Consider the following 14,686-nt stretch of genomic DNA (forward strand, 5'->3'; position numbering starts at 1 on the left):
GTTTCTGCAGAGCCTCTAGATTTTATTGAAAGCGCCTCCTAGAGGAAAACCGATTTGTTCGTTGTTCTGTACAAACATTATTTGAGAAACTTCTCAACACAAATAATTATTGTTTAGTTAAGAAAGTCTATATACACCAGCCTATTGCATTTTATAATTAACATCTGATTGAAGTGTATGGAATCAAAAATTCAAATATAATTATTCAGAAAAAAAGTATATTACAGGATTTAATGTAAAAAAATATATATATGAAAAAGAAAGACTAAAGCATTTTGAAATTATGTAATTTTGCAATAATGTAAGTATTCTTCAGCAGCTTACCAATTGGTATTATTATGTTTAAATATATTATATTAAAATGCAATGTGTGCTCGTGTGAAAAATTAAACAACTCATTTGCTGCTCGCTAAGTATATTTTCCAATTGTATTAAGTACATAAAATAAATCACTATAGACCATTTCAATGTGGCAATGTCATTAGCCAATGAACATTTCCTGCTTGTTGTCAAACTATTTCTATACTATAACTAACAAGAGGCAATTCAATCGTGACTTAACCTTAAAACAGCTATCATAACATCATTCATCAATACGTGGCCCTCTTTTGATTCTCGAAAAGTATGGAAATTAAAAATGTAAAACAGGAAACATATTAAAACCATTGTTAATATTTACGTCCCTCAAAATGGTCTATACTGTGGCTACCTATGAAACAGTGATTAACAAAACTGTTTTAAAAAGGGATACAAGTATAGCACATTTACTACATGCAAAACAATTTTTAAAGTTTTATCAGAAATTATTTTTTATATCAACACCATACATTGTTATAGTTAGTCCTGTAGCAAATAGAATTTTCTACATGCAAGTTGACAATGGAATCTTCTTTATGGAATGGATTTAGAATTAAAGATTTTTTTATTTATTCAAAAAACAAAAAATCCATTATGAATCCATGAGTTCTTTCTTTCTTTCTTTCTCCCCTAAAATTTGTTAAATTTGTTATACTATACTGTATATATTATAGATAACTTTCTGCAAACTGCCAATTTTAGATATTTAATTACAATTTTAACACAAAAAATAACTTAACAGCCCAACTTTTTCAAATAAATCCATTTTTAATAAATAAAATAACATTATTCAGGTTAGAGAAAAATATGGAACAAAGAATTCCCAGAATACAATGAGAATCAATTCACCCAAAGATAATATACCTGACAGCAATTCCAAATGCAGTTTATTTGTGATATCTATATCTCTGATAGTTATATATCTGATATCTAAACACTGGTTTGGTACAGTCTTCAGTATTCTAAATAAGACATATTCATAAAAGGTAGAAAGTAATGCACCTGTTAGTTTACATTACACATCTTCTCAGTCTCAATCTGTGCTGCTTGTTCCACTCTTTTCAGATGGGCCGTACTGTACTTCCTCTTCAAGTCCTTCAGCAGGATCAGTGCTTCATTGTATTCACTCTTATCAACTTTATTCCCTCCTTTCAGTATATTATCTGCACAGATAAAACAAAAAAATGCATTTAAAATCTTTTTTTTTTCTATAAGCAATGGTGAATTTAATGACATACTAAAAGCAGTTTGGTTTGAGGTTTCCTAGATGGCATATATCCACAGTCATTCCAGTGGAGTTGCAGTGCAGCCAAACACACTAGCAATCTGTTAAGTGTTGAAATAATAGAGCAACAGCTGCAGAGCCAAACAGAGCATTTCAAAGTAAACAGCGCTGCACTATCACTACAACTTCTTTTCAGTCTGCTTGTTAGTTGACTTGTACAACATGCTAATGCGCTATCGTTGATGATGAAATTTTGTTCCTGCTAAAATAGCATTACTAGGCTTGATTACACTGAATTCAGAATCTTGATTTTCTGATTTATGAAAATAAGCGTCTAAGGCTATTTCAAAGCCTACTGTTAAATGACAAAGGAAGTTTATGTTACCCAATGGATATTTGCTTATTGTTTTCGTCTCCTTTATTTGGTCAAGAAGTCCATCGACTATTTTTCCCCTCGACTTCTTTGGTTCCAAAGGCGGCAAATTTTTAATCTGTGAAAAGAATGTTCCTGCTGTGTTATTGATAACAGATGACCCAAGTCCTCTAATGATCTTCACATCTTGCTGGTTTAGATGACCATGTTTTATACACTCACCAGGACACTTTAATGGGTATACCTGCTCATGTAATTACTAATTGATGCAAATTTATAATCAGCTTATCACATGACAGAAGTGTAATTTTTTAGGTATGTAAACATGGTACAGATGAGCTGTGTGTAGCTCAAACAGAGCATCAAACTGGGGAAAAAGATGTTTTAAGTGACTTTAAACATGGCATGTTTGATGGTGCCACATGGACCTGTCTTTCAAAACCTCTATGGTTTACAGAGAATGAAAAAGAACATTTATCCAGATAGTGGCAGTTATAATGCTTAACATGTCTGTTTTTAATGATCACAGTGTGCCCATCTTGTGACTTCTACTTCCAGCAGGATAAAGCTCCATGGCCAAAATCTCAAATCATTCCACATTGAGATTTGCATCTAAAACAGTAATACATCTGCACCAGCATTATGATGATGTCAATATAGAGCACAATCTGAGAAATGTTCCAACACCTTGCTGTATCTATGCCATGGAAAATTATTATATCTTATTGAAACTTGAACTGTCAAATGCACGCTTTTGTGTTGAAATATTGTAAACAGCCAGTCTCATCCAAGTGAAAGCAATTCTGAGACAGTATCTGTGTATATATATTTTTTTTGACAGCCAAACATATTGTTTACTCGAAAATTCTGTCATAATTTACCCACCCTTTACGTGTTTCACACTTTTATGAGTTTCTTTTTTCTGTTAAACAGAAAAAAAAAAAGTAAAAAAAATTTTGAAACCTGTAACCATTGACGGTAACAATAAAATTAACTTTCACAACCCCCTTTCACACATACAGACCTTTCCGGAAAATTACTGGCAATTTTTGAAAATACCAGTAAATTCGTTCAGGCAAATTTCCAGAAAGAGTATGGAATGCTGCTTTATTTGAACGCAGAAGGAAAATTGCTGGAAAGAGCGTGTGGCGAGGGGGCGGGGCCGAGAGCCATAGGAACAGAATGAGGCCGCCACATAAGTGGATTCACCTGTGCGGCGGCCTCATTGCGTTTCCACAGCTCTGGGCCCCGCCCCCTCGCCACAGAGCGCGTTCACATTTAGAACGCGCTGAAGTGAGACGTCTACTACAGAACTTTCAAACTCATTCAGATCTGCACTGTTTATAAAATGAAAGGCTTTGAATATTTTTCCAGAGACATTTAGCAGCTAGATGTTTGTCAGATAATGTTTCTATGTTCCTTCTCAATGCCTTATGATAATCCAAGTTTGTTTACCTTTAAGCTATGCTTCAGTTGCTTGATGCGTGTGCACGTGAAGTGCCAGCATGCACACATATTATGTAGCATAAACCAACAACAAAAGCCAGACCCCTTCTATGTTTAAAAGTACAAAAGCGGCCGTTTTGATGTCATTTCTGGTTAATGATGTCAGAATTTACCGGTATTTTGGAATGTGTGGATGGTCTTTTCCAGAAAAATTCTGGAATGTTCTTGCCTGTGTGAACAGTACTGTTTTGAATTTACTGGTAAAGTCATTCCGGTAATTTTTTGGATATTTAATGGTAACACTGTGTGAAAAGGGCTATAGGCAATAGTTTATGGTTTTCAACTTTCTCCAAAATATCTGCTTTTTTTGTTCAAAATAAGAAAGAAACTTATTAAGATTTGTAACCTCTAAGGTGAGTAAATAGTAAGAATTTTTGGGTGAACTAACCCTTTAAGGCAGTTCCATAGAAAAAAGGGCAGTTTAACCCATTACTATCAAAGTGCGCCTAATAGAGAATGAGAATCTATGTCATGACAAATGTATTTTGCCATGTTTTCAGACATGCATAATGTAAACCAATGCAAATCTCCACAAAAGTCAACCGTTTAATAGTAATGACTTTTGAAAAAGAACTTACAAGCACTTTAAAATTGACTAATGTGTAGATACATTTAAAAATGCTCTTTATGTGTCTGAAAAGCTGTTGATGTGCATTCCATAATATTTAGTCTCCATCACTAAAGTGAAACTAGAGAAGATGTGTACCGATGCTGGAGAGTGGAGTAAATAAATGAACCAGCTTCTGTAAGTAATAAAATAACAACGAGATGCAGCAAGAAAAAATTTGCATAGAAATGATTTTCATCTTTATCTGTAGTGTGAGCTTTTGAACTTTTATGCACATGCACATTTTTTATAAAGTGCATTTATTGTGTATTGCTATATAGCCAAAGCTCTTTACAGTTATGTTAGGGGGTCTCTCCACGACACAATAAATGGTGGAGAAGAAAGATGGTGATAGAGCCAGTTCAGAGAATGGAGACAATTGGGAGGCCACGATAGAAAGGGCTAATAGAGGCAATTTGGCCAGGACAATGAGGGTTACATCCACACTTTTAGTGCGAGCTTATTACAAATCAGTGTATGTATGACTCAATAAACCTATGTAGGTTAATAGGATACAGGTTCTCAAGTCCCAAATTCCCAGAATGCATTGCACTGTAATGACACATTCTCATTCTATATAAAGTGGCCCATGAGTGTATTGCCAATGAACAACCTCTCACCTTTCTCTCTCTCTCTATGTACAGCTTCTGAGGAATGTCCACATTTGCTTTAGAATCTCGATACACAAGCAAGTTTTTAAGCGTGTGCTCAAGAACATTAACGGCATGCTGAATTCCTGCATTGAAGAAAACCACTGACAACATGAACAAACAAACACCAGTGATTCAAACAAAAGCAACAGGTAAACAAGAGAAAAATTCCTACCACAAGTCTCAGGCATTTCTGGCCCAGATGTATCACCAAGTAAGATTTCATAACCAATCAGTTTTTCTGGACAGGCTTTGCTGCATTTTTTCACCTTTAGTTTGGTTTCTTCTGCATCATATGAGTCTTTCTGGTAATCTGATTCATTGAGTTCATTAACCTAAAAGAAATTACATTTTCAAACATGCATATGACACAAATCTTAATATGTAAACTTTAGGTGCAGAAACATACCTCCGTCACAAAGAAGCACTCCTCATTTTGAATCATCTCAAATGATAAACCTGCACGTGTAAAGTCAAAATGTTCCTGGCCAATGGAAATATCTTTCTCATCTTTGATGCTTATTTGAGATGGTAAGTCAAATACATGCATTAACCCATATTCTGAGGGTAGAAGACAATCTTCGCTGGTATATTTCTTAGAGTAGACTCTTTTTGTGGCAAGTGGACTTGCCATGATTGAAGCTAATTTTGGTGTAATTGAAGTTGTGGTTTTCACCTGACAATGTAAAAAGGAGGTAAACTGCTTCTGAAAAGGTTTACAATGCAAATATTATGTGCTAAATCAAAAAGTTATGTATTTGTATACCTTTCTTTTAGGACAGATATGTTGCTTTACATGATCAGTTGTCTTTTTGCGTGTTATTTTAATACCCAACTTGTCCTGAAGAAAACTGGTCAGCATTGGTGGGTCGCCTGCATTAAAACACAAACACACAAAGATTAAGTTTTGCTAAGTTTTGCTTGTCCAAACAATGATCCTGTTTAAGGGTGTATGAGTTTACCACTTTTCTGAGTTGTTAAGGGGTTTGAGTGAATAACAAGCTCACTGAGCTTTGGAAACAGTGCCACAGGCAACAATGCCTCTTCCTCAGCTATCTAGAGGAGAGAAGTGGAAAATAGCTTAGTTGTCAATGACTTTATTCAGCTGTCAGTGTTTGTAGTAAATTAAATGCTTTTTAACTGTGAACAAGGAACACAGACCTCATTGTTGGCTAAATTCAGATGATGAAGTTCTGGAAATGGAAGGCATTGATCGAGGGAGCTACCATCCTTCTTTCTCTGAACAAGATATTTTAAGTGATCCAAATGCATTTGGAGACATGCTTTGTCCTCCTGTTTAAGACATAGGTTAGATTTTAAAATGTTGATGAAGTTTCCACATAAAATAAGATAAATTATTTAAGAAAAAAAATATCCTACTTCTAATGTTTTTTCTATTGTTTTGTGGATCATTTTGATTTCTGAGTCTGTTTGAAAAAGGGAAGAAAATATGAGATAAATTATAATTTGTTTTACAATCTAAAATATTTTTTCTTTTTTATATCACAGTGAATATACAAACATGTTCTCCTCTTGTCATTTATCAGGCTTGGATTTTGCAAAATGCTTTGTGGTATGTTGCCTGCTTGGGCATCTTCCAATGTTGCCATTTGTTCTAAGAATGGAACTCCTGAGATCAAATTCCCTTGTAAGTTTAAATGACGAAGCCTAAAAGCACAAACAGTAAAAAATTTAATTAAATTAAAAAAAAAAAATTGGTCCCACTTTATATTAAATGGCCAACTACTCTGTACATGCATCAAATTTAAATACAATGGACCCAATGTGTTCATAATATATTACAGAACACTTCTGGTACTATCGAGGTAGGATATGGGTAGAGTTTGGTGGTATGGGTAGGTATTTTTTTTTCTGGGTTTTCACCTTTAGTAGACAGGACAGTATAGAGTATTGACAGGAAAGCATGGGCAGCAGAGAGAGGGGAAGGATTGGCACAGGACTGCAAGGACCAGAATCAAACTTGGGTCGCCGCGAACACTGGAGTGCATGTGTGGACGCACTAACGTAGCGTAGGTTTAAGGGTGGGTTAAGGTGTAAGGAATGGTTAACAGTTTAATTATAAATGCAATAATATGCTATATTAAATTACAAATGTATTTACATGCAGGCAATTAATCAACCATAAGTGCAATGTAAAAACATGTACAGTATTTACACAATAAGTAAATTGTAATTCATTATTACTTATTACTAGTTTAAGTACATATTAGGTAAGGCCACTTAATATAAAGTGGGAATTAAACAATTAAACGTATACTAAATTAAGAAAGTATTGCACTGTTCCTAAATAATAAATTGTAAAATTGTAAGCCCTCATTCCCTTTTTTTTTCATTTTTCTAATTTATTAGTTATTATAATTTACAGCAACGATTAAATGTTTACAAATTAAACAGTACCTTCTAATCAATAAAAATCTATGTTTATATCATAGTTAATTTCTTTGGCTAGACAGCAGTTTTATTTAAAATTCTGAAAGAACATGCTGTGACTGTCCCTCAAGAGGGCAGTGTTCACTAAGAGCAATGGATAATGAAAGATAATGAACTGTTTCCAAAGTCTGCCATATGTTATTAATGAGCTAAAGTTTCGAAAAGATAACTATGATATCACATATGAAAACTGCATCATATGACTTGTATTCTAAAACACCTCATTTCAACCTAAAAAGTTAATTTAACTAATACTGATTTGCTGGCAAATGATCAGTATCTACAATAATGTACAGTATAGGTCAATACAAATTTACTGTACTTACAAGCACACCTGGATAAGTCTAAGATAAAGTCAATCAAGTGTAATGCACAACTGCTACTGATCTATTTTGTGATTTAATAAATTAATATTAATTTATAATAGTTAAAAAATACAATATAAGAAAAGTGATTTCATATTACCAAAATTAGATTCCAAAAACAACATTTACATCCATTGCTCAATAAAAAGCAGACTAACCAACCTCTTCATGTTAGCAAGGCTCATAAACACTCCTGGAGAAGTTAATTTGTTGTCATCAAGCATCAAAACCTCCAGACTTTCAAATAGAGAGACACCTTGATCTGTGCTATTGAAAACAAGGATATATTATGTCATTATTTCTGAGTATGTTCAAAACATTCAATTCAGTAGCAGCTAAAGTGAAATATCAAAAAGGACTTGAAAGGTATACTGCCTAGGTTACAAACCAGTGTGGTCATAAGAAAATCCATATACTCTATATAAATTATTTGATATACGGCTGTGTACCAGTTTGTAGTATCATACAAAATAAGTGAATAAAACTGAAAACAGACACATTTAATTTATAATGTGTGTTTTTACTTTTATTTTGTTGTAGACTCTAAATTTCATAAATGCAGGCTAAAAAATACTTGTCACTTTAAAGTCAATGGTTTTAAAATAAAGACAAACCATAACATTTCTATAAAAATAGACTATTTAGATAAAGTCTGTAAAGTAGCAAACATGTACTTTTCCTCAAGTTGGTTACAAGATCCAGCCATGCTGAGAGGAAGCATCTGCAGTTGGTTTCCAGTTAGATGGAGAACCTTCAAACATGGTAACAGGCCTAGATTTAATATACTTTCTCCTGTGACATTATTAAAGGATAAGTCCAGCACCTGAAACAAAAAAAATAAGTCAGGTCTCTTTGATCGTCACAATATAATTAGGGACATCTGCACTCAACTATATAATCATATCCCAATATTCAAGCAAACTCACTTCCAATTTCTTGAAGTCATCAGCATGAATCTCTAATTTATGGAGACTGTTCAGCGACAGTTCCAATTCCCTTAGTGCAGGAAACCTGCCAAAAGGCTCTAAAAATATAACGATTAATATTCATTTACAACCATTTTTATCCCATTACAAGTGTCAGAAAGATATAAATGTGCAATTTTTTTTTTTTACCTAAGGTTAAATGGTTATCAGAGGCATTTATGTAAGCAATGTTATCAAATTGTTCCAAACCTTCAAGTTTTACCTGTTTAAAAAAGAAAGAAAAAACATGCTTCTGTGAAGTAATGACAGATATCTTTGATTTTCACACTTTCCAGCTAAAGGCTTCTGATTTCCAAATAAATAACTTTATATTAAAAAAGCAAATAAATAATTATAAAAAAATGTATTAAATTCTATAATGTAATCCAAGAGGTATGGGGGTGTAGCTTACTTAAGAGATATCTTGATTTTTTTTTTTTTTTTTTTTTTTGTGGTTTCATATTATTTTAAACTTAATTTATACTTATGGAAAACCATTTTAATAATTTTCCTAAAATCTGCTGATGCCCTCAGGTTTACAACCACTGGCATTAAAAAAGCGTGAGACTGGCCTTACTGTTTCCAAACGCTGGCCACTGATGTTAACAGAACACAGGTCAGAGGGTTTATCCACACAATGCAGTGTAATCTGAAGTAGAATGAAAGTGTTTGTTTAGTAAGATATCTTAACAATGTCACGTTTTAAATCAATATATGAATGAACTGCAATCACTGTTAAAATGATCATGAAAGCATTCTTACTAAAAGTTGAGCTTCTAAAGTGTTGCTTGCTTGCACTCCCTTTCCTTCTTTCCCAAAGTGCACTTCCAAATCTGAAATGTTCTTCCTTTTTGATATTTCCTCCTCCAGTGCATTTCTGTGTGCTACAAGCCAGTGTCCTGCCCCTTAAAATAAAACCACATATTAAATATAACTTCATATAGTTAATTCTAAGATTTCAGATTCAGGTATGCCAGAAAAGTAAGATGTTTTATTATTATTATTATTACTTTTATTTAGCAAAGATGCATTAAATTGCAATAAAAACAGAAAATAAAATTAATAACATAACAAAACTATTAAAATAATTTCTGATTCAAATGAATGCTGCTCTTTTTAACTTTTAATTATTCAACAGACGCTAGAAACACATTGTTATTAATATGAGTTTGGGTTCCAAATGGGTAATAAACGTTATATTAGAATGAATTTTGTAGGATCATGTGATAAATAAATAAAAATAGTCAATTTTGCCTTCAGTTGAATAATCACCTTCATTTCTTGGAAGAAAAAAGGATCTTATTGGGAAACAGTTTGATGGGTAACTTCGTCCATTGTCCAATTTGTAAATCCCCAGTTCTGCCATTTCTTCCAGCGAGCAATTAATTCCAAGACGACAAACCGTAACAGTACAAACAGTAAGATTTAATAGCTCTATTAAATGAGAAAATTGCTCAAAGTTTGAACGACTGAAATCCCTCTCCAGTGCACTCTGTCTCGAATATTTACAAACAAGACCCTGAAGTGTGTCTTGCATGGTGTCCTAGCAACCATGGTTAAGCAATATGGGCAATGTAGTACTCTTACACGTTTGCTGTCACAGTTTTAATCGTATCTTTATTAACAAGTGTGTTGGGTGTTGGAAATAAATAATAAAAAGTGTTATTTAAAACCGAATTAAATAACTGTGAGTGAAAGAGAGATGTTGATAGCCTCTTTTTAGGTTGGAACTACACGTCCCGCAATGCACTGCGCCCCGTGGAAAGAGTTTCCGATTTCGTCTTCCGAACCAACTGCCTGCACTGCAGTGTAGGAAACAGGAGAATATACAAGGTAAATAGATTGTATGTGTTGTCAGTTTTCCCTTAATAATTTTCATAATGCACCTAAAAGAAAAGCAATGACGGTGAATCCATTCGTTGGAGTGTAAGGATAGTATTAACGTCGTATCATTTGACTAAAGTGTAGGGTTTGTAGTAGGTGCCCGGGCTGATTTTGGAAAATTAATTATTGTAACGTTACATCTTCTATTTAATACCCCTAGCAGCAGTAAGTTAGTATTTTCTGAAGACGACTTTAAGCCATAAAGTGGCAAGATATCTATGCATAAACACGCACGTGATCATTCATAGTCATATTACCTGCATGTTGTTTACTTATGTTTATGTTTATCTAGGAATGATTGACAATATGGCGTCAAAAAGCTATCCTGAAGCCCAGCGCCCTCCACCTGCACGAACAGTTTTATTTCAGCAGAAGGATGGCAAAACATACAGAATTCCTGCTTTAATTTACATCAGCGATGGTCAGACGTTCCTTGCCTTTGCTGAAGAGCGCAGCACTCCACGTGACAGTGATGCAAAAGTGTTGGTCATGAGGAAGGGATCACTGCACAATGGATCACTTCAAGTAATATAATTTTTTCATATTTATACAAAAAAGGCTTATAAATCAGTATTTGTCAGTGTTTGTAAGTTTGGGGTCAATAAGAATTTAAATAAAAGAAAGATATTAATATATTCAGCAAGGATGCATAATTATTGCCCTCAGCTCAGCATAATTATAATAGCAAATTCAAGGCTATCATTTAGCCTATTTTGCCTTCTCTTGTTCTTTGTATTTAAAAAAATAATCTTAAATTTTACACTTTTACATAAAATATTACATTATTCAGAAACTCTTTTCATTATTGACAATAGGGCTACACATTTGAGCATTGAAATTGCAATGTGTGTGTTCAAAAGAGTCCCATGGTGAGATATTGAGAATACACGAGATTTGTGGAGTCATTGCAAAGTATACCAATAACAGACTGAAACTTTATTGTTTGCATGTGTTTTAAAGGCATTTCAAGAGAGTGTAAATCATTTTAACTTTAATGAAGAATAATTTGACTGAATTATTAACACCATGAAAACTATACAATGTTAATTTACATTTCATCATTCAATTTCTGTACCCGTAATACTGTTCGACTCTGTGGAAAACCATAAAGCGCTATTTAACTTTTTTCATAGCTCTATTTATTTTTATACATGATTCACAGCCTTAAAAAATCACCCTCATTACTCTAAAAAAATTTTAAGTAGAGATATTCAAGTTATCTTGGGAAGTTGTATTCATATCGTAATATAGTTTGGTCCATAAATATTTGGACATCAACACAATTTCTGTGCAATTTTGGCTCTATACACCAACACAATCAATTTGAAATAAAACAAACAAGATGTGCTTTAACTGCAGACTGTCAGGGTTTTTACATCCAAACCAGGTGAACACTGAAGGAATTATGCTGCGGTCACACTAGAGTTTGTGCTTACAAAAATTATTTCAAGTGTGCTATTTGCATTTGGAATCTGTTACTGTCAAATTAAAGCTGACAGTCTGCAGTTAAAGCACATCTTGTTTATTTCATTTCAAATACATTGTGTTGGTGCATAGAGCCAATGTATTTCGCAGAAAAACAAAATATCACAATGTCAGATTTTTCTAATATCACGCAGCCCTAATTGACAGTAACACTGTGCCCTTACTACACTTTACCCAACAAGATTCCAGCTACAAGCAGTTCGACTGAGTCCTAATTCTCACTTTAATTAAAAATAAATAAAAAATTGCTTTCAGTAGTATGGCTGTAAATGTCAGGTAAAATTGTATTTAAACTCATATTGGCAGATATTTATTAGAAAAAAAAACATTTTATAGCCATACTTTTCCCAAACATTTACAATTTTATACTTTCACATTTCTAAGCATATTAATTAATTGTCATTATTTTCAGTGGACTTCTGCACAGACTCTCACTTCCGCCTGTTTGCCAGATCATCGCACTATGAATCCTTGTCCAGTCTATGAGAGGAAATCCAAAACCATCTATCTCTTCTTTATCTGCATATCGGGCAATACCACAGAGTATCACCAGATTGCCATGGGTAGAAACCGAGCCCGACTGTGTTACATCACGAGTGCAGACTATGGCGAGACCTGGAGTGAGTTAACAGATTTAACAAACAGTGTTATTGGAGATGAGATTCACAACTGGGCTACATTTGCAGTTGGACCAGGACATGGGATTCAGATGAAAAGCGGAAGACTAATCATTCCGGCGTATGTTTATTACGTGCATTGCAGGTGTTTTCCCTTTCATTTTCCTCTCATAGTCAGGCCTCATGCCTTATCGTTCTACAGTGATGACTGTGGCGTCACCTGGCAGATGGGAGGAAAAATCCAAATGAAATCCTGTGAATGTGAGATGGCTGAGATCATAGATCATGCTGATCAGAGTCATCTGTACTGCAATGCTCGTAGTACATGTGGATACAGAATAGAGGCTTTAAGTGAAACCAGTGGAGCAGCTTTTGACAATCCTCATGTTGCAAGGAAACTGGTAGAGCCACGGCATGGCTGTCAGGGAAGCGTGTTGAGCTTTCCTGTTCCTCAGCCATTGGATGAAGAGGAGAAGAAGGCAACTGATTGCTTGACACAGTCAGACTCTAAAACTTGGTTACTCTATTCTCATCCAACTAATAAGAAGAAAAGGAAGGATCTTGGAGTTTACTTGAATAAGTCACCCTTGAATGCTTCTGGTTGGAGCCGCCCGTGGATCATTTATAAGGGTCCCAGTGGATACTCAGACTTGACACAGTGTGAGGAGCGATTCGGCTGCCTCATGGAGTGTGGAGAGAAAAGTGAAATTGAGGGGATAGCATTTGTTGAATTTAAACTTAATGATTTATTGTGCTCTTGAATTGATGAATGCAAAAACGTTTAGGACTTATTATGGGATCCTTTCTACTTTAGGATTTGCATCTTGGTGCTAGATTAAAAGCAATACAGATGACAGAGTTCGTATGGGTGCTGGAAACCCTTGATAATTCTTGCATTTTAATAAAGTGTTTTCAAGGTTTGAAAGGTTCTTAGATTTTGGATAAGGTGCTTGAAACTGCTTTAAAATTTAATTCTGTTGCTTTCATTATAATAGTAGGTGATTATAATTAACTATTTCAAAAAAATAAATCGCTTTGCTTTAGCATAAAATGAAAATAAAATGCATGGACATGATCATTTAATGAGTGAGCAATGCATGAAATAAAAATAATTAATATTTAAGATGACAACACAATTAAGATGAGAGTAATCTAAAGTTGATCTTGAGGCAAACAAGAATATATATATATATATATATATATATATATATATATATATATATATATATATATATATATATATATATATATATATATATACACACACACACACACACACACACACAGTATAGTATAAAATACTTTAACAAATAACATCTTAATATTCCACACTTGTATAGTGCTGAAAAAGATTAAAAATGCACCTGCAAAATATTTGAGAAGTGCTTAAATTTGACTTTGGAAAAGTAAGAAAATAACTGTATTTTGAATTTAGATACAATAATCTCAAGTAATCTCCCAACATCTCAAATACTGTTTTGATGTTTCAAAACTGTACACTTTAATCTTCCAAATCATGTTTTTGTCTTATCCTGTATAGTCACTGTGGTAATACTAGGACTATATGGTTGTTCCCTTCTACAGTGCAGTTCAGTGTCTGTGTGACACTCATCGTACTGTATCTATAAACAGTAACGTTCTTCCGCAAGAGGCATGCAGTTTTATTTAACAACAAGAGTGCCAAACATTACTGTACATTAAGTCATTAAGTTACATGAAGTCATTACTGTGATCATTTAAATTTTAAGTATGCATTTTATTGGTACCAGCTTGATGAGGCATGTTCTGTGTTTATTTGTGTTCTGTATGGAAAGTGTCAAAATGTGAATGCTAAAATGAACATACCAATAATGCTTAAATTCTTGAACTATGGGTTTACTTATATTCATACATGTATTGTAAAAAAAACTATTTTAAATGTATTTTAAAAGTTTAAGATACTTTGTCTATTCTACCTACCACTGAATTAGGATGCAAAAGTATTCTTAGCACAACATGTGCACGTTACTATTTGCATTATTTATTGTCAGTAACATCTGTATGCTATTGGTTTATTTGAAATGGATTGTAATTTCTTTTGAAATTTTGTCTGTTACAAACTGGTATTAATATACACAAAGTCAGATTTTTCATGTCATTAAATTATTCATAATAAACATTTTTAGGGGTAATACACTGAATACAATGTTCTTGTAGATTGT

At 33.6% G+C, this 14,686-nt stretch overlaps 3 protein-coding genes across 10 annotated transcripts in view; 1 reads left to right on the forward strand and 2 right to left on the reverse strand.

The window, feature by feature from the left end:
• The window catches only part of neu3.1 (sialidase 3 (membrane sialidase), tandem duplicate 1), a 156,403-nt gene extending 141,733 nt beyond the window's left edge, over window positions 1-14,670 (forward strand). The window contains exons 1-3 of one of the 3 annotated variants that reach the window (XM_087300333.1): window positions 10,246-10,332; window positions 10,676-10,908; window positions 12,281-14,670. In XM_087300333.1, the coding sequence (XP_087156459.1) occupies window positions 10,678-10,908; window positions 12,281-13,246 (1,197 nt within the window). In that variant the 5' untranslated portion in view covers window positions 10,246-10,332; window positions 10,676-10,677 and the 3' untranslated portion in view covers window positions 13,247-14,670. 3 annotated transcript variants of the gene reach the window in all.
• LOC147838831 (odorant receptor 131-2-like) overlaps window positions 1-14,686 on the reverse strand; it is a 1,093,102-nt gene that overhangs the window by 196,922 nt on the left and 881,494 nt on the right. The window lies entirely within an intron of this gene.
• xrra1 (X-ray radiation resistance associated 1) lies at window positions 5-10,015 on the reverse strand. Of its 5 annotated transcripts, none has more exons than XR_015520291.1 (17): window positions 9,772-10,015; window positions 9,262-9,404; window positions 9,077-9,148; window positions 8,650-8,722; window positions 8,461-8,558; window positions 8,209-8,357; window positions 7,697-7,801; window positions 6,241-6,386; window positions 6,099-6,145; window positions 5,880-6,011; window positions 5,681-5,774; window positions 5,485-5,591; window positions 5,128-5,394; window positions 4,894-5,053; window positions 4,689-4,804; window positions 1,360-1,520; window positions 5-38 (listed from the first exon to the last, which is right to left on the reverse strand). XR_015520291.1 is itself a non-coding variant. In XM_087301220.1 (17 exons), the coding sequence occupies exons 1-17, from the start codon at window positions 9,863-9,865 to the stop codon at window positions 1,363-1,365; spliced, it is 2,067 nt and encodes a 688-aa protein (XP_087157346.1). In that variant the 5' UTR covers window positions 9,866-10,015; the 3' UTR covers window positions 1,106-1,362. The 5 variants fall into 5 exon arrangements, 4 of the variants coding, with proteins under 4 accessions (XP_087157346.1, XP_087157348.1, XP_087157347.1 ...); XM_087301220.1 differs by lacking the exon at window positions 5-38 and adding an exon at window positions 1,968-2,073 and having other exon boundaries at window positions 1,106-1,520; XM_087301222.1 differs by lacking the exon at window positions 5-38 and adding an exon at window positions 1,968-2,073 and having other exon boundaries at window positions 1,106-1,520; window positions 9,072-9,148.

The sequence above is a fragment of the Danio rerio genome, chromosome 21 (genome assembly GCF_052040795.2).
Source record: "Danio rerio strain M-AB ecotype USA chromosome 21, GRCz13ab, whole genome shotgun sequence".
NCBI lineage: Eukaryota > Metazoa > Chordata > Actinopteri > Cypriniformes > Danionidae > Danio > Danio rerio.